Source organism: Myotis davidii, unplaced genomic scaffold (genome assembly GCF_000327345.1).
Source record: "Myotis davidii unplaced genomic scaffold, ASM32734v1 scaffold135, whole genome shotgun sequence".
Classification (NCBI taxonomy): Eukaryota; Metazoa; Chordata; class Mammalia; order Chiroptera; family Vespertilionidae; genus Myotis; species Myotis davidii.
In genome coordinates, this window is record NW_006289813.1 from 265,099 (window position 1) to 284,971 (window position 19,873).

At 36.9% G+C, this 19,873-nt stretch overlaps 1 protein-coding gene across 1 annotated transcript in view; it reads right to left on the reverse strand.

Moving 5' to 3' along the window:
• BDP1 (B double prime 1, subunit of RNA polymerase III transcription initiation factor IIIB) overlaps window positions 1–19,873 on the reverse strand; it is a gene marked incomplete at its 5' end in the record, with an annotated part of 87,736 nt that overhangs the window by 45,218 nt on the left and 22,645 nt on the right. The window contains 7 exons of the mRNA XM_006762480.2: window positions 468–660; window positions 2,105–2,196; window positions 4,960–5,119; window positions 7,616–7,774; window positions 12,051–12,198; window positions 14,589–14,870; window positions 17,639–17,782. Of these exons, the coding sequence (XP_006762543.1) occupies window positions 468–660; window positions 2,105–2,196; window positions 4,960–5,119; window positions 7,616–7,774; window positions 12,051–12,198; window positions 14,589–14,870; window positions 17,639–17,782 (1,178 nt within the window). The remainder of the gene's footprint in view (window positions 1–467; window positions 661–2,104; window positions 2,197–4,959; window positions 5,120–7,615; window positions 7,775–12,050; window positions 12,199–14,588; window positions 14,871–17,638; window positions 17,783–19,873) is intronic.

Below are 19,873 nucleotides of genomic sequence, written 5' to 3' on the forward strand. Positions count from 1 at the left end.
AAATCTGCAGAGTAACGGAGAAAAGCAAGTCCAAATATGAGGTAAGATGAAAGTCGATGATCCATCATATAAATGCCCAAAATCCAGAGAGCTGAGTTACATGACTTTACGATAGCAAAGTGGCTGCCTAGGAGATTTTGGACTTCTATTTAATGAACAATGTACACAATGGTATAACACTACTGTTTAAAAAGCGGGTGAGGCCCAGCCAGCGTGGCTCAGTGGTTGAGGGTTGACCTAAGAACCATGAAGTCATGGTTCAATTCTCTGTCAGGGCACATTCCCTGATTGCCGGCTCGATGCCCAGTATGGGGCATGCAGGAGGCAGCCAATTAATGATTCTCTCTCATTATTGATATTTCTATCTCCCTCTCTCTTCCTCTTTGAAATCAATGAAAGTATATAAAAAGAAGGTGAAAGGAGGCTATATATTTAACAAAAACACTGGGAAGAATCAGAATACTTACATTTATATCAACACAGGATTCATTTTCATTCTTTTCTACATTGGCCCCAATTTCTTCTTGTGATGCAAGGATTTCTTTTCTTCCAGCAGCTTTAACTACATTTGGCTTTGGCCTTTGTAATCGGGCCCTCAGTCGTGCAGGTCTGAAAGCCTTTGGTTGATTATCTTCCTGCAGATTCATTTTTTCACTCAAACTAAAACAATTACAAAGGAATCAAATCAATAGTTATTCTGAAGTCACATACTTGCTTGTTTTTAGTACTCCCTTCTCTCAGGTACAAATAACTTGTAATATAAAATAATTCACAAGTATCCTCAAGAACACATCCTTCAAAGATATTCATACTTCTACACTTTGAATCTTTGGAAACCAAGACATAATTCTAGAAATCTGACTATAAAAAGCATTTTAAAATCAAATTTTCATCACAAAATTAGAAAATTTACATCTGATAAGCATGTACTACAATTCCCCACTAAGGATAATATTGTATAGTGTACATTACCAGGGCACTGGAAACAGATTATGGCATAAATATACAGTCCAAAATCCACTGGTTCAGATTCATACTGGAGCAATGTCTATTCTAGATCTCCATTATAAATTAAATATTCCCTTTTGAAACCCCTTGTTATAAGTAAAATTATCTAGAAACACATTATCTTACCCATTAACTTATATAACAAGACTTTGTTAATAAGCTTGTTAATAAGTTGAGGGAGAAATGTAATTGCTAACTCAATGGATCCATATAATAATTTATTTCTACAACACAGGGGTGGACAAAAGTAGGTTCACAGCTGCTTGTAAGGAAAAAGACATGCAAGTTATGATTATAACTAGAGGCCCGATGCACGAAAATTCATGCAAGAATAGGCCTTCCGCCCTAGCCGGTTTTACTCAGTGGATAGAGTGTCAGCCTGCGGAATGAAGGGTCCCGGGTTCGATTCCCGGTCAAGGACATGTACCTGGGTTGTGGGCACATCTCCAGTAGGGGACGTGCAGGAGGCAGCTGATCATTGTTTCTCTCTCATCGATGATTCTAAGTCTCTATCCCTATCCCTTCCTCTCTGTAAAAAATCAATATATATATTAAAAAAAGAGAGAAAAAAAAAGAATAGGCCTTCCTTTCCCTGGCTGCCGGCACCAGCTTTCTTCCAGAACCCAGGACCCAGGCCTTCACTCTGGCCGCCGTCTTCCACCTTTGCTCCTGGCCAGAGTCACCTCCTGCCTGCTCTGGCTGGCTCCGTGGCCGCCGCCCAGAGGCTGGCCCTTGGCGGCTGGCTGGGGCTTATGGGAGGCCAAGCATCCCGCCCACTCAGTGCCGCCACCTTTGAGGCTATGGGTGCCGCCATCCTTGTTGCAGAATGATGATTAATCTGCATATTACCCTTTTATTAGTATAGATTATTAGTATAGATAATACAAAAATAAACTGCATACTCACACTGTAAACCTACTTTGCCTATGCCAACATTAAGCATAACGAGCATTATTTAAATGTTTCAACAACTCCAATAGTTAAAAATGGACTTAAAGGGCATAACTGAAAATAAACTTCAGACAGTATCAAGTAGAAAAGTTAGTACAATCATTCCTAAGAGTTACTATTTGTATTCTACTTCCTAAATACTTACTTAGATACAGTATCAGCTTCTGAGTTCTCTCTCACTGTATTCTCCAGTCCAGAAATGTCAAATGAATTCATTTTATCCTTTTCCACGTGAGTCTATGAATTCAATGTTTTACATTAAATCTACTTAACATAAAAAAGTTGAAACTTTGCAAAAATAAGGAAATTTAAAGAAAAAAATTCTTTTGTACTTCTAATCAGAAGAGTTTTTAAAGTCATACATACAGATGAAAGTATTAGAAAAAATAACAGGTGAGGCAAAAGTAGATTTACAGTTGTTCATATGGAAAATAATACAATAATTAAAAAATACAAGAATAAAATTGTGTTTCACATATTCACAACCATAAACCTACTTTTGCCCAATCTTGTATAACCTTATACATTACTGACAAATCACAAATCAGTATATCCTTTCTGGAAAGCCTTTTGTCAATATAAATCAAGAACCTTAAAAATATTCACCCTTTCTGACCCAGTAATATGATTGCTAAGACTCTATTCTAAAATATTTAGACTAAAATTTAAGTACAAAGATGTTCACTGGAATATTATACAAAATAGCAAACACTGTTAAATCACGGTTGGGGAAAGTCTGGCCCATGGGCCATATAAGGCATTAGGGGTGAGTTAATTAAATGTGTGACCAAATATAGCAGGCTAATTTAATTTTGTGTGGCCCGTGAATGATGTTATAAATATCCAAATGGCCCTTTGCAGAAAAAAAGATTCCTCATCCCTGCTGTAAACAGACAAAATATTCAACAATGAGTGAATGGTTAAATAAACTCAGTTCACATCCACTGATAGAATATTATGAAGTTACTAAATTAAAAAACCATGTTTTCAAAAGATGTTTAATGATATGGAAAAATATTTATAGAAGTTAAATACAAAGGATACAAAACTGAATTACTACTACTACTCAATTTTGTAATTAAGAAAGGTTGAAAGAATTAAAATGTTGGTTGCATCTGAATAATGAAATTACAAGTAGTTTTTGTTTTCATTTTTTTCTAATCCTCACCCAAGGATATGTTTTCATTGATTTTTAGAGAGAAGGAGGGAGGGAGAGAGAACACTGATTGAGAGGCTCCAATCATCTGAGGCACACCGGCCAGGAAGGTTTTAATTTTTACATGAGTGTATATTTCCCTAATTTTCTAGAAGTTAAAAATACCTTATATAATTATAATACAACTAAATTATAAAAAGTATGATCAAAAAGCTATTTCACATAATACGAAAAAATGTAGACTACCATTTTAAAAAGTATTTTACCAAAAATAAAAAATTTAAAACAATATAATGTTAGCATGAATATAAGGAAACAGGAACATTCATTTGGTGCTTGTAGCAACATAAATAGAGTCATGTTTTTGACTGTCAGTCTGACAATGCACAAGACCTATAAAAATATTAAAAATATTTGACCCATTACTCTCATCACCCCTGAAAATTTATCCTTTGTCTTACCTTAAGAAAGCCCTATTTAAAAAATTGTTTGCTTTTATTTCAAGAGTTTAAAAAATGGAAATAACCCAAATATCCACCATTAGGGAAATGGTTAGTAAATTGATAAATTAATCTTAATTAAAAAGAACACTTAATCCCAAGAACTAAAATGAATAAATTTAGATCAAGAAGTTTTAAATTTTATGTTATGATTGCCCTGGCTGGTGTGACTTCAGTGGTTAGAGCACTGGCCCACACCAAAGGGTTGAAGATTCGATTCCTATTCAAGGGCATGTACCTGGGCTGCAGGTTTGTCCTTGGGTCAGAGCAAGTGCAGGAGGCAACCAACTGACATGTTTCTCTCACATAAATGTTTCGCTCTTTCTCTTTCTCTCTCTCTTTTCCTCTCTCTCTCCCTCTCTCCTCTCTTCTCCCTACCTTCCACTCTCTCTAAAACATCAATGGATATTAAACAAAAACAAAAACAAAATTTTATGATTAAAAACTATAAAAAAAACTATAGAAATGTTTACATTCATAAAAAGAAAGTTTACGTTTATAAAGGATAAACAGAGCAATGTATCTGTGTTTAGATGAAAAGGTTGTAGATAAAATTTTATGGTTTAAAAAATATTCTGAATAATAATTTCATATAGGAAAAGTCAGATATGTCATTATTGAGGATGTTTGAAATTTGTCTTAGTTCTAAAAATAATATGCATAAGCTCTGGTCGATATGGTTCAGTTGGTTGAGCATCATCCCACATACCAAAAGGTCGCCAGTTCCATTCCTGGTCAAGGCACATGCCCAGGTTATGGGCTCCATCCCCAGAGAGGTTGCATGCAGGAGGCAACCAATCGGTGTTCCTCTCTCATATCGATGTTTCTCTCTCTCTCCCTCTCCATTCCTCTCTCTAAAAATCAATAAAAAGATATACTTTTAAAATAAAATAAAGCAGGAGCCTAGTAAGACAAATTTAATATTTTTTTAAATTGACTTTAGAGAGGGAGGTAGTGGGAGAGAGAGATAGAAACATCAATGATGAGAGAGAATCATTGATCGGCCAGCCCCCCTATATGCTCCCCACCGGAGATGGCGCCTGCAAACAGGCATGTGCCCTGACCGGGAATCGAACCACAACCTCCTGATTCATAAGTTGATGCTCAACCACTGAGCCACACTGGCCTGGCTAAGACAAATTTAATATTAATGGGGAAGTTGTTCTGAAGAAAATGCATAATCAAGACACTAGTAAAACATTTAATATTAATGTGTAAGTTCTTGTATCTTTGTGTTAGTGTCACTAACATTATTTTTTAATTACAACTAAACATTTTTATTTCCAACTATTAAGGAAAAAAATTTTTATAATTTTAATATCTATAAAGTCTCTTGCTCCATACCTTTTCAACTGAAGCTTCTGGATTTAAATTCTTGCTCTTGGCATCTGTTTTACCTTGTGAAAGAATTGGTTTCTTCCCAACAGCCCTTGATAAATTGGGTTTAGGTCTCTGGAATCGTCCTCTTACCATAGGTTTAACATTTTCTGCTTGATCAGATTCCCTACAAAAATATCATTATGCACTTTCATTCAGGCATATTAAATGAAATTCTTAAAAATTCATTCAGAGTCAGAAAAAAACTCCTTTAAGCATATTACAATAAGTGTAGCAAAGAAAACTGAAAAACAGCAATGAGGCAATAACTTGTTCCATCAGATGTTAAAAACACAGTATTCAGCATCAATAATTAAAACACTGTGGAACTGATATATATGAAGAAACAGATAAATGAAACACAAAAGAAAATTGAGATGACTCCAAAATAAAGATGATTTTAATATTTATAAAGGGCAGCATTTCAAAAGTGTGAGGATAAGATGAAATACAAAATAATGTATTCTTAAGAATAAATATTAGCCCGGCTGGCATGGCTCAGTAGTTAAGCATTGACCTAGGAACCAGGAGGTCATGGTTTGATTCCCGGTCAGGCTACATGCCCAGGTTGCAGGTTCAACCCCATGTGGGGCATGCAGGAGGCTGATGATCAATGATTCTCTCTCATCCTTGATGTTTCTATCTCTCTTCCCCTCTCCCTTCCTCTCTGAAATCAATAAATATATACATATATATATTTTTTTTTAAAGTAAAGAAACAACATGAGTGAGCACAAATGTGACAAGACATTAAAAATCAGAAAATTTGCTCTGGCCAGTGTGGCTCAGTTGGTTGGGTGTTGTACCATGCACCAAAAGGTTGCCAGTTTGATTCCCAGTCAGGGCACATCCCCAGTGGGAGATGTGCAGGAGGCAGCTGATCGATGTTTCTCTCTCATCGATGTTTCTAACTCTCTATCTCTCTCTCTTCCTCTCTGTAAAAAACCAGTAAAATATATTTTAAAAAAAAAATTCTGAAAACCTACCTGGAATTATATATAGATATTCACTATTCTATTCCTTTGACTTTTATTTAGGTTGGAAAATACTTAAATAAAAAGCTGAAAAAAATAAATAAAAGAATTACACATCCCTTCCCCCAGAAAAAGGAATGAGGTGGAAATATTGTACTGAGGTGTTATTTTATAATCTATCAAGACCACCAAAAATCCCAGCTTGATAACAACGTTATTAGTTGCTAAGAAAGAGAGGTGCTCTCTTACATTGTTGGTGAGAATGTAAACTAGTATAATTCCTATGGGTAGCGTTTTGTCACTATCTTATCAAAATCATAAGTGTACACACATATATATCCATGAAGCAAGCATTTCCATTTTCAGGAACTTACCCTACAAATACACTTGCATAAAGATGAATGAGTGGAAATGTACAGTAAGATTATAAGCATTATTTGTAAAAAAAAAAAAAAAAAAAAAACCCTATATAGCCATCAATAGGGAACTGATAATATAAAATGTGATTTTTCCATACAAGAACATTATGCAGCTATAAAAATAATAAAGGTCTTTATGTAAAGGTATGTAGATGTAAGAAAAAAATGCAAAAGGTATGTACACCACTAGGTTTTTAAAGAGTTAAAAAAATATGTTTGTATTAGCTTTTTGTTCTTGTTGTTAATCCCCACCCAAGGACATTTTTTCCACTGATTTTTAAAGAGAATGGAAGGGAGGTAGAGAGAAGAAGAAAGAGAGAGAAAAATATAGATGTGAGATAAATACATCGATTAGTTGCCTCTGGCATGCGCCCTAACCAGGGCTGGAGATGGAACCTGCACCCCAGGTATATGCCCTTGACAAGGAATTGAACCTAAAATCCTCTGGTGTGTAGGCCGACACTCTAAACACTAAGCAAACAATGGGCAGGGCTATTTGTATTAGCTTTAATATACTTTTTAAAAATTTTCTGAAAAAATAAAACTGGTACTGGTTAGAGTGAATAAGGATATGGTAGGAAGAATATTTCACTCAATACCTTTTTACACTTCTAGACAGCTGAACCATAAGAATATATTATCCATACCAAAGACTAATTTCAATTTTTATTTTAAAAAATAAGATTGATTCTCAATATGGCTTTGCTTTACTGAATATAAATAATTTATAAACTGAATAGCTTTTAAGACCATATGAGAAGTTATGAGGGAGACAAAAAGGAAGTCTGAATTTTTGACATATCTCTTCAAAAGGAAATTCTGTGGTGCTTTTGTTCCATTTTTAGTGATATCAACTTAACCAGTATCTATATACTAACAAACATGATAATCTCTTCAAAGTCATAAATATCAAAATCCACTACTTTGCCCACAGGCATGAATATTAACTCAAACCAAGTATAAGTAAAATCTCAGCAAATAGTTAAGCTTCTAAATTATTTTTAGAATTTCTTAAGTTACTACTTTGTTAAAATTCGTATAACTATAAGACATCATATATGAAAGAGGCTCTTTCGGTAATGAAATATACACACTCAGACCACAGACATATTAAATGGTCTATAGTTCCCTCCTCATCCCTAAAGGAAGCAACATTATCATTTGTTAAATGGTAAGAAATTATCAAAAGTTTGAAAAAAAATTTTTAAGTCCTACCATGTAAAATACTTACAGTGATGTATTTTTTAGTTCAACATTTCTTTCTTCTGTACAACTACTCTCAGCATTATTCACCTCACATAAGACTCTAATTCCAACTTCTAATGAATGCAAATCTGAAGTGATTGATTCTGAAGCCCCAGTTGTTACTGATGTAGCATCTTGTTGACTACTAAGGAAATGAAAACATCAGGGGGGAAAGAAATTCTTAGTAATGCATACTTTAATTATTTAAAAGACTTTTAAAATGCTATATACTAACCAACACTGTGAACGATAATCCTTCATATTATGAAAGAATTAAAACAAATACTTTGGCTTTTTGTGATCTTTGTTGCACCATGTTATTAAGAACTATTCCTTTGCCCTAGCTGGTTTGGCTCAGTGGATAGAGCATCAGCTTGTGGACTGAAGGGTCCCAGGTTTGATTCTGGTCAAGGGCACATGCCCGGGTTGTGGGCTCAATTCCCAGTAGGGAGCTTACAGGAGGCAGCATTCTCTCTCATCATTGATGTTTCTCTCCCTCTCCCTTTCTCTCTGAAATCAATAAAAATATATTTTTTAAAAAAAGGAACTGTTCCTTCAAAGAAAGTAGCCACCATAAATTAACAAGCTTGGGAAAGTGTTCAAAAAGTCACAAAAGGAAAATCCCTTCATTATATGGAGTTCATAGTAATACTTAGGAATTATCTTTCATTAAAATTTTATGGAAGTATTTGAGATCTTGCTCCCCAGAATATGTGTCAGTTTGGCTAAAATAAACTCTTATAAAAATTCAAAAATAGCCCTGGCCAGTATGGCTCAGTTGGTTTGAGCATCATCCCAATATGCGAAGGTTACAGGTTTGATCCAAGGACAGGGCACATGTAAGAAGCAACCAATCTATCTATATACATAAAATCCTAATATGCAAATAGACCAAACAGCAGAACAACTGAACAACCAAACCGGTCGCTATGACGTGTGCTGACTACCAGGGGGAGTGTGCACAACATGGCAGGCATCGACCGCAGCAGGATGGTGGAGCAGGTGAGTGGGGGCGCCAGACCAAGGCAGTGTACCAGTCGCCGTCATCGGGGCAAGCCTCTGGTGGTTACTGAAAATTCTTTTTTCCCACGCACCGTGGTCTCACCAGGCGCTCACACCCACTGCCAGGGCCTGGTGCAGGTCCCAATTGCTCAGTGCCATCAGCAGGTGCAAGTGGTGGCTGCCGGCCCCGATCGCCTCTGAGGGCTTTTCCACCTCCCCTGCTCCTGAGGGGCGATTAGGGCAGCAGCCATCGCTCACACCCGCTGACAGCACCGGCCCTGCTCGCACCTGCTGCTGGCACCGGCCCCAATCACTCCTCGCCATCAGCGGGTAAGAGCAGGGCCGGCGTCATCGGCACGTGGGAGCAGAGGCAGGAGCGGAGCTGCCGGCAGACAGGGGACCAGGGGCCGCAGCGGGAGGGGCCTGGCAGGAATACCTCTGGGTCCTTTTAAAAAATTTTATTTACTGATTGATTTTTAGAGAAACATCGATTTGTTGTTTCATGTATTTATACATTCACTAAGGGCCCAGTGCACAAATTCATGAACCTTGAAAGAAACAGTGGACCGCAAGGCTGTGGTGGGCACAGGGGTGGGTCTCGGTCCATCCTCTGCTTCAAATACATTATTAACATTGTGAACTATATGAAAAAATCAGCATATGTGCATATGTGTATTTTTCTACATGAAAATAAATAACTTACATCAAATTTTTCAGAAGATAAGCATATAGACCAGTGGAACAGAATAGACAGCCTAGAAATAAACCATGTATATATGGCCAAATGATCTTTGACAGGGTGCCAAAACTACACAATAGGAAAAGAATAGTCTCTTCAACAAATGATATTAGGAAAGCTGAATATCCCCATGCAAAAAAATGAAACTGGACATTTATCTTAAAACATACACAAAAATCAACTAAAACGGATTAAAGATTTAAAGGAAACACTTTAACTATAAAACTCCTAGAAGGACACACGGGAAGAAACTTCATAACATTGGTATTAGCAATGATTTCTTGGCTATCACACCAACAGGAACAGAAACAAAAATAAACAAGTGAGACTACATCAAATTAAAAAGTTTATGTACAGCAAAGGAAATAATCAAGAGTCAAAAGCCAATCTATGAAATGGGAGAAAATATTTGTAAGGCGTATATCTGACAAGGGCTTAATATCGAAAATATAAAAGGAACTTCTATAACTCATAGCAAAAACACAAATAACCTAATTTTAAAAATGGGAAAAGAACTTGAAACATTTCTCCAAAGAAGACATACAAATGGCTAACAGGTATATGTAAAGATTCTTAGTATCACTAACCATCAGAGAAATACAAATCAAAACCATAATGAGGTATATCATCACAACTGTTAGTATTGCCATTTTTTTTTAAGTGTTGGAGAGGAAGTGAAGAACTGCAATCCTTGTGCACTATTGGTGAAAAAATATAATGGTGCAGCCACATGGAAAACAGTATGCAAGTTCCTCAAAAGAGTAAAAACAGCCTGGCTGTGGTGGCTCAGTGGATTGAGCATTGTCCCATAGACCAAGAGGTCCCAGGTTCAATTCCCAGTCAAGGCACATGCCCGGGTTGCAGGCTAAATCCCCAACAAGGGGCAAGCCAGAGGCAGCCAATTAATGATTATCTCACATTGTTGTTTCTGTCTCTCCCCCGCCTCTCCCTTCATCTCGGAAATCAAAAAAATATATATTTTTTAAAAAAGGTAAAAATAGAACTATCATATATATGATCTGGTAATCCTTCTTCTGGGTATTTATCCAGAAGAACTGAAAAGAGAATATCAAAGAGATCTCTGCACTCCCATGTTTATTGCAGAATTATTCACAATAGCTAAGAGATTAAAACAACCTAAATATCCATTGACAGATGAATAAAGAAAAATATGATACATATATACAATGGACTATTATTCGTCCTTAAGAAAGAAAAAAATCCTATCATAGGCTACAACATGCATGAACCTTAAAAACATTATGCTAGGTGAAATAAGCTAGTCACAGAGGGACAAATGAGGTATCTAAAGTAATCAAACTCATCTATATACATATAAAAGCCTAAGCGACTGAATGACCAGAATGACCGAACAACCAGAATAACCAGTCGCTATGATGTGCACTGACCACCAGGGGACAGATGCCCAACACAGGAGCTGCCCCCTGGAGGTCAGTGTGCTTCCACAGCAGGAGCACCGCTCAGCTGACCAACCCGTCCAGTGGCCCATCAGCCTGGCGGCAGTCACTCACACCCTCAGTAGTCCTACAGGTCCAATCTCCAGAGAACAGGCCAGGCACCAACAGACCAGCACCACCAGGATGATCCTGACAGTACTGCCAACCTCCTGGAAGTCGGGCTGGGACACCACGGCCGCTTCCCCTCCCTAGATGCTCCGCAAGGAAGAAATTACATAAAGGCGGCTGCCAGATGGCTCCCAACAACCAGCGCAAATGTCAGCAGGACAGACAGGCAAGGGCGTCCCACTGCCCACCCAGAGGGCCGATCGCCTCCCGGGCCCCCCTCCTCCCTACTTCCCGTCAGGACTCCACCCATGCACGAATTCGTGCACCAGGCCTCTAGTAGAAATATAAATTAGCATGGTGGTCCCCGGGGCTAACAGTAAGAAGGAAATAAGGAGTTGCTGTTCAATGGATATAGAGTTTCAGTCATCCAATATGAAAATGTTATAGAGATCTCCTCTACAACACTGCTTACAGTTAACATACTGTACTATATACACTTAAAAATTTGTTAGAGAGATCTTATGTTACATGTTGTTGTTTTTACCACAATTTAAAAAACAACAACATTGTCCTAACATGTTTGGCTCAGTGGATGGAGCATTGGCCTGCGGAATGAAGGGGTCCAGGTTCAATTCCGGTCAAGGGCATGTACCTTGGTTGCGGGCACTTCCCCAGTAGGAGTGTGCAGGAGGCAGCTGATCGATGTTTCCCTCTCATTGATGTTTCTGGCTCTCTATCCCTCTCCCTTCCTCTCTGTAAAAAAATCAATATATTAAAAAACAACAACAAAAACTCAGACAGCAGGATCCATCACATTTAAACTGCTAAAAAACAAAAATAAAGAGAAAATTTTTATAGAACATGATAAACCCATACAAACACTATCACAAGAAAGCTGTGTGGCAAAATAAGCATCAGAACAAAAGACAATACCAGAATGATATCACACAAATGATAAAAGGATGACTTCACCTAGAAGAAACAATTCAAGGTATGTATAAAACCTAATAACAGAGCCTGAAAATACATAAAGAAAAACAAATAGAACTGAAAAGAGAAATAAGCCAAATCGCAATTACAGTTGGAGACTTCGCACTCCTCTCTCAGTAACTGACAGAAAATGTAAACAAAGTCAGGAAAGATATATAAAATACCTTAATGAAAGAAGTGGGTCGGTTTTATTCACAACTTTGTCCCTGGAGGATAAATCCTCAACTTCATTGAAGGTCTGTACACAGGAAAGCTTCTGTTCCTTATTACCTTCATCTTCATTTCTCTCAGGCCTTAAAAATGGACATTTATCTATGAATACAAAATACATGTTATTCTAGACAGCAAAAACATCTAAATTTTAAAGCTCAAAGGAATTTACATATAACATCATCTCTTCCTATAAATCATTAATCCATTCAACATTTAAGTTCTTATATGCAAGAGATAGATCATACTTTAAGAGCATTAATGAAAAATCAATCAATTTACAACTGTGTTTTTAGGATCAGCACAAATTTCTTAGATAGTCTGTAGCATCCTCCTTTTATCTTGCTTAAATTTTAAGTGGTTAAATATGTCTAGTTATGAAACAAAGTGGATTTGGCTCTTCTGCTCCTTTATAAGTGTCATAATTATAACACAGTAATAGCTAATCATTTCAGAACTTACTAAGTGATGGAACTGTAAGTCCATCAAATACCTCATTCAATAATTCAAAACAATCCTACTAAAAGTTATTCATATTAACCCCATCGCAGAGAAAATGAATTTAAGTTGAAAGATATTAAGTGATTTGCCCAAGGTCGTACTTAGCAAATAAAAGAACTAATTTAAACTAAAGTCCAATTTCTTAATCATTGAGCTACCCCAATTTACATGTAATATCTTTACTAGTAAGCCACAAAAGAGCATAATATTGTAATGCCTATAAACCATACTATGCTACCAACCAGGACTCATTTATTAAAATCATATGGGTGTCCTGGCCAGTGTGTCTAAGTGGTTGATCGTCGACCTACGAACCAGAAGGTCACAGTTCGATTCCCAGTCGGGGCACATGTCCAGGTTGTGGGCTCAATCCCGTGGGGGGCATACAGGAAGCAGCCAATCAATGATTCTCTCTCATCATTGATCTTTCTCTTTCTGTCTTTCCCTTCCTCTCTGAAATCAATGAAAATATTTTAAAAATAATAATAAATAAAAAATCATATAGGTGAAGCTGAATTACATAAAATTTAAATTCTATAGAAAAGTTGTTCTGGTCTATTTTTTTCTCCTCTCTTTACCTGATTATCTGTTTTAAATAATCTATACATGAACTCTTTTGTTTGTTTGTTTGTTGTTCATCCTCACCCCAGGATATTTTTCCATTGATGTTTAGAGAAAGTGCAAGAGAGGGGGAGAGACAGAGAGAGAAACATCCATGTGAGAAACACTCATCGATTGGCTGCCTCCCACATGAGCCCTGACTGGGGCAGAGATCAAGTCTATAACCGAGGTATGTGTGCTTGAAGGGAATCGAACCTGGGACTCTTCAGTCTGCCAACGCTCTATCCATTGAGCCAAACTATATATGGCTAGGACTATATATGAACTCTTAAGGAAAGGGACCAAGACTTCCCTAAACTCTTAGCCCTCGTTCCCTAAAAACTCGTAAGTGTCAATATGTCTGCATTCTAAGAAAGTTCAAAAAATGAAAATGGGAGGAATACTTATTGCAGTAGTTCTTTTATAGAAATTAAACAACTTATTGTGGGTTCAGAGAGGTGCTATGAAAAGGTAACATGAAAACCTGTGATTTATTAACAGATACAAGCAATGTACGTTTAACTATAGTAAGTCCTCACTTTACATTGTCAATAGGTTAGTTCCTGGAACTGAGGCAAAATTACATATAACAGAACCAATTTTACCAGTGGCTAACTGCTGTATTAACAAGAGTTAAGTTCCTAAAGCATTTCATCAAGTTGTGAAAAATATTGCTGAGTGAAACCACATTATTTGAAGACCTGCAGTATATACATGTGATTTCTTAGCATTGTTAATGGGAGTACAATGGAGTTAAGGTTGTCGGTTTGATTCCCAGTCAAGGCACATGCCCAGGTTGCAGGTTCAAACCCCATTGGGGAGCATGCAGGAGGCAGCCTATCAATGTTTCTATCTCATTGATGTTTCTATCTCTCTCCCCATCTCCCTTCCTCTCTATACAAAATAAATAAAAACATATTTAATAAATAAATAATTTGCCGAAACCGGTTTGGCTCAGTGGATAGAGCGTCGGCCTGTGAACTGAAGGGTCCCAGGTTCGATTCCGGTCAAGGGCATGTACCTGGGTTGCGGGCACAACCCCGGTGGGAGGTGTGCAGGAGGCAGCTGATCGATGTTTCTAACTCTCTATCTCTCTCCCTTCCTCTCTGTAAAAAATCAATAAAATATATATATATTAAAAAAAAATTTTTTTAATTAAAACTAAATAAATAAATAAATGAATGAATAATCATGGGGGGAATATCCTCAGGTAAGGATTAACAAAAAAATAAACAAAATAAATGTGTTTAACACAGTACATAAATACAGAACCAATTAATAAACATTAGTAATTACTACTATCTAGAAGGCAGGCAATTAATTTATACACTAAATTATTATATGTATGTCCTCAAATAATCAGAGGCTATTAAAATATGTAAGAAACTTACTTTTCTGTTTTTCTCCTTTAGAAGGTCCTGGCTGAACAGTGGCATTTCCTGAAAGATTTTTTACTTCTTGTTTACCAACTTCATCTTGATTTTTACTTCTTTTCTCTAGATTTAGGTCTGGTTCTAATGCAATCTGTTCTGAATCCTGTCCTGATAAAGTCAGAGACTGCAGTTCTTCCTGAACTGTCTGAGCATCCTTTTGAGACTCTTCTGTGTCTGAAATTGTAGCACTCACAGACTCATCTGGGTTATCAGTCACTCCTTCACTGGCAACTTTTTTCACTGAAAATAAAAGAAATGATTATAAATACATAAACAACCTACGAAAAATTCTTAAAGTAGAGAAGGTAAATACCCAAGTATATCCTTTGTAATATTATTTGTATAAGCGAAATTTTGAAGACAATATAAAATGCCCAACAGAGAACAAAATTAAATTATACTACATCTACACTAATAAAAGACAAAGATACTAATTGACCGTACCTTCGCTATACCCACCAGCCAATCAGAAGAGTATGCAAATTAACCCAACAAAGATGGCCATTACATTTGCATACTGCAGGCAGGGCAGGACAGCGCCATCCGCCACCCACCCGGCCATCATCTGGCCCCCCCGTGTGCGACCTGGGGCGGCCAGGGGTGGACAGCAGCGATCCGCCGCCCGCCGGGCTGCCATCTGGCCCTCCCATGTGCGACCCGAAGCGAAGCCAGACAGTTCTGGGGCCAGTTCCAGCCAGAGCCCGGCATGAGCGAAGGCCTGGGTCCCAGGTGCCAGAGGCAAACCGGTGCCAGCAGCCAAGGGAAGGGAAGGCCTATTGCACGAATCTCTTTGTGCAACAGGCCTCTAGTTTATGCTATAAAAATCTATGCAGTAAATAATAATGAGGTAGACTCATATGTAGTGATGTGAAAGATTTCAAAATGTACTGTTACATTAAAAAAAATCAAGTTGCAAAACAACATATATAGTATGACCTCATTTCTATTAAACAAAAATAATTACATATACTCTAAGACACACACACACACACACACACACACACACATTTGTGTAGGAAAGAGTTTAGTAATAGTTATCCATAGGAAATCTGAAGATTCTGATTGGCAGGGTAGGAGAAAGAGTTCAAGAATTTTATTTCCTGGATGATTTTTCAATGAACAATCTTTTTAACAAATATTTCTAAACAATTTCTAGTGCTTTTTCTTTGAAGGCATATAAATTGTCAACTGTATCAAAAGATGAAACAGCCCTGGCTGCATGGCTTACTTGGTTAGAGTGGGTTCGATTCCCATCAAGGCACATAACTAGATTGTGTTTCAATCCCCGGTCAGGGATCATATGTGAGGCAACCAATTAATGTTTCTCTCTTCCTTCCTCTCTCCCTAAAATCAATTTTAAAAATCAATTTAATTTTTTAAAAAACATAGCCTCAGGTGAGGGTTTTTTTTTTTTAATTTTTAAAGATGAAACAATTTAAAAAGCAAAAACAGAGATCACCATGGAAACAGCATCCAAACCAAAAGCAAACTTAATTCCACAATCATGGCTGATCAAACATCTCTAGAAATATCTAATCTTTAAAAAAATAATAAAATTCAATGTCATTTATTTTTGTGAAAAAAGTCAAATCAAGATTTTAAAACTAAGAAAATAATACTTGATTTATTCTCTATCAGAATAATAATTAGCAATTTTTAACTTCTGAGACTTGTAATAATACATCTGAAAATTTCTCACATTAATGAGATATAGTGAGTTACTTGTGCTATCAACTGTTACATGATAACCACAACATTAATACATCTATTTTAATCTCCTAGGGCTATGTATAGTAAGTAAAGAAAAATGACTAAAGAGTAAAAACTTTGCAGTTATCAATACTACTTTTTAAAACATGTAGACACCATACTCCAAAAAAGGATCTTCGAGATTGGCTCTGTGCAGAAGAGAATTAACTTGCAGGCTATCCTTTGAAAGGTCTACTTAAAAAGGCTGGCCAATTGCTGTCTAGAAACTGGGGCTTGGGGAGTGTCCCATCTGCCTACCTAAACTGTTTATACAAATAATGCGGTTTCTGCTGAACAACTGGCTTTCCTTCTGGGAGTCTGAATTCTGGTACATGCCAAGCAAAGGGTATGACAAGCCTCCAATAAAATCCTTGGGCAATGAGCTTCTAACAAGCTTCCCTGGTAGGAAACTTTTACATAAACCAACTTTTTAAAATCAACAAAGACTCATGGGCCTTTTCCCTTTGCTAATTTTGCTCTGTATCCTGTTACTATAATAAACTTTAGCTGTTAGTACAACTAAACAATAAATCCTATGAGTCCTCCCAGCAAATAATCGAACCTGGAGGGTGTTCTTAGGAACCCCCAACAGAGGCTCTCACAGTCCTAGGTTTGAGTCCTGCCTCTGCCACTACTAACACTGTGAGACCTTATAAAAAAGTGACTTAGGTCTGCAGGACTATTTCTGGGTGATTAAAACAAACAGAAAAGGGCTGGAATATGGACAAGCTAACATAAGGTTCCCTAAAGTTCCAACATTCTTTACATTATGTGATTATAGCTAAACACTGTCCTCATAGAGCAGAATTTAAGTAGTTTACAAAATATAAAACTAAAAATTTAATAAACATACATAAAAACAATTTTCTACCTAGTACAAGTCAACATTTAGCCTAAGAAATAAGTTAAGCTCAAACTACACAATTTAGTCACAAGTCCAAAGTATTAGAGTGGGTTTTTTTTAAATGTTAAAATGTTGTGCCAGATTTGCTTTAGAGAGGAAAATGATAATAAGTAACCAAACATAACACTCCAAAATTCTGATACTCTTTATTACTAAGACTATGCTCTACATGCAAGGAAGATATCAAACAGCCATGACAATTAGAAAATTTAAAAGAAAAAACAAGAACAAATAAAAGACAGCTGCTGTCTTGGGCCCTGATAACCTCAACTACCTGAACTACATGTGAACACTCAAAGGCTTAATATTGCAAGTCTATTAAGTAAAATAACACACTTCCTTTTAAAATAAATACCTTTTACATTTTTCCGTGGTTTAGAGGATTTCTTCTCCCTTAAACTTTGATTTTTAAGGGATTTTTGTTTTCTTTTCTCTTCGTCAGCAAGAACTTTCTGAAGCAAATGAGCAAAAAAATCGAAGTCAAAAGGGCGCTTTTCCTCTGTTTAATAAAAAAAAGAAAAAGAACCTTCAAATTTTTATTTAAGTAGCATAATATCAAAAGCAAATGGGGTCCTGACTGGGTAGCTAAGCTGGTCAGAGCATCATCCAGATTCTCCAAGACTGCAGCTTCAGTCCCAGTCAGAGCACATATAAGAATCAATCAATGAAGGCATAAGTGGAACAACAAATCAGTGTTTCTCTCCTCCTTCCTCTCTCTCTCTCTAAAAATCAATTTTTTAAAAAAAGCAAATGGGTTTATCAACAGGAGACAATGAATAAACAACTCCAGTCACTATACTATCATCACATAATAGACCACTGAGCAATAAAAAGAAACAAACTTTAAAAAAAAAAAAGGCCCTGACTGGTTTGGCTCAGTGGATAGAGCGTCGGCCTTCGGACTCAAGGGTCCCAGGTTCAATTCTGGTCAGGGCATGTACCTTGGTTGCGGGCACATCCCCAGTGGGGAGTGTGCAGGAGGAAGCTGATCGATGTTTCTCTCTCATCAATGTTTCTAAACTCTCTATCCCTCTCCCTTCCGCTCTGTAAAAAAACAATAAAATATATATTTTTTAAAAAGATCTACTGATAAAAGCAATTAATTCAAGTAAATCTCAAGCACCTGATTAATGAGCCCTGGCCAGGTGGCACAGTTGGTTGGAGCATCCCCAGTCAGGGCATGTACTGATCGATGTTTCTCTCAAACACTGATGTCTCTCTATCCCCCTTCCTCTCTCTCTAAAAAAATAAATAAATAAAATATATATCCTCTGGTGAGGATTAAAATAAACAAACAAACATAATGAGTAAAAGAAGGCAGACATAAAGAAGTACATACTGTATGATTCCATGAATAAGACATTCTGGAACAAGCTAATCTATGATGCTTCAAATGAAAATAGTGATTGCCTGGGTCAGGATATAAGTGGAAATTAACTAGAAAAGTAAGTAAAGGGCCTTTCTGGAGGGATGAAAATGTCCCATATATTGTTTTGGGTGGTTGTAACACCACCAATTCTTTGTCAAAACTCAAATTACAAGTTGCACTGTGTGTAAATTACAAATCAACTTTTTAAAAAACCTAGCACTAAGAAATCCTCAGTGCCTATGCATCACCATATGCCTGCTCTATATTACTATTAAATCTACTCTTCCAAATACTAGCATGAGGAAAGCAAATGAATACTGATTAAGACCACTATCACTAAATACCCATCAACAGCACTGTATCAGAAAGCGCAATTTGTGAACAAATCAGGAATAAATCCATTACAGGAGTTAAACCCTTGCCTAAGTTAAGCTCTACTCTAAAAATGTAGTAAAGGCCTGGACGGTGTGGCTCAGTTGGTTAGAGTGTCATCCTGTACACGAAAAGGTGGTAGATTTGATTCTCAATCAGGACACAACCCCAAGTTGCCAGTTCAATCTACAGTCCAGGCTCATGTGGGAGGCAACCAATGATATTTATCTCTCACATCAATGTTTCTCTCTTAAGTTAAGCTCTACTCTAAAAATGTAGTAAAGGCCTGGACGGTGTGGCTCAGTTGGTTAGAGTGTCATCCTGTACACGAAAAGGTGGTAGATTTGATTCTCAATCAGGACACAACCCCAAGTTGCCAGTTCAATCTACAGTCCAGGCTCATGTGGGAGGCAACCAATGATATTTATCTCTCACATCAATGTTTCTCTCTCTAAAACTAGCTTTTAAAAAGTAGAGTAAAATTAATTAACTAAATCAAAATATAGTGAATGTAGACAAAATGGTGCTCTATATACATAAGTTCCAAGATTGGTTTGATTATAAGATGATTACAAGCTGGCCTCACAAAGAGGACCACACCAAGACACATCATAATTAAAATGCCAAGAGCAAAAGACAAAGAGAGATTCTTAAAAGCAGCAAGAGAAAGAAACTCAGTTACCTACAAGGGAATACTCATATGACTGTCAGCTGATTTCTCAACAGAAACTTTGCAGGCCAGAAGGGAGTGGCAAGAAATATTCAAAGTGGTGAATGCCAAGAACCTACAACCAAGAATACTTTATCCAGCAAAGCTATCATTCAGAATTGCAGGTCAGCTAAAGAGCT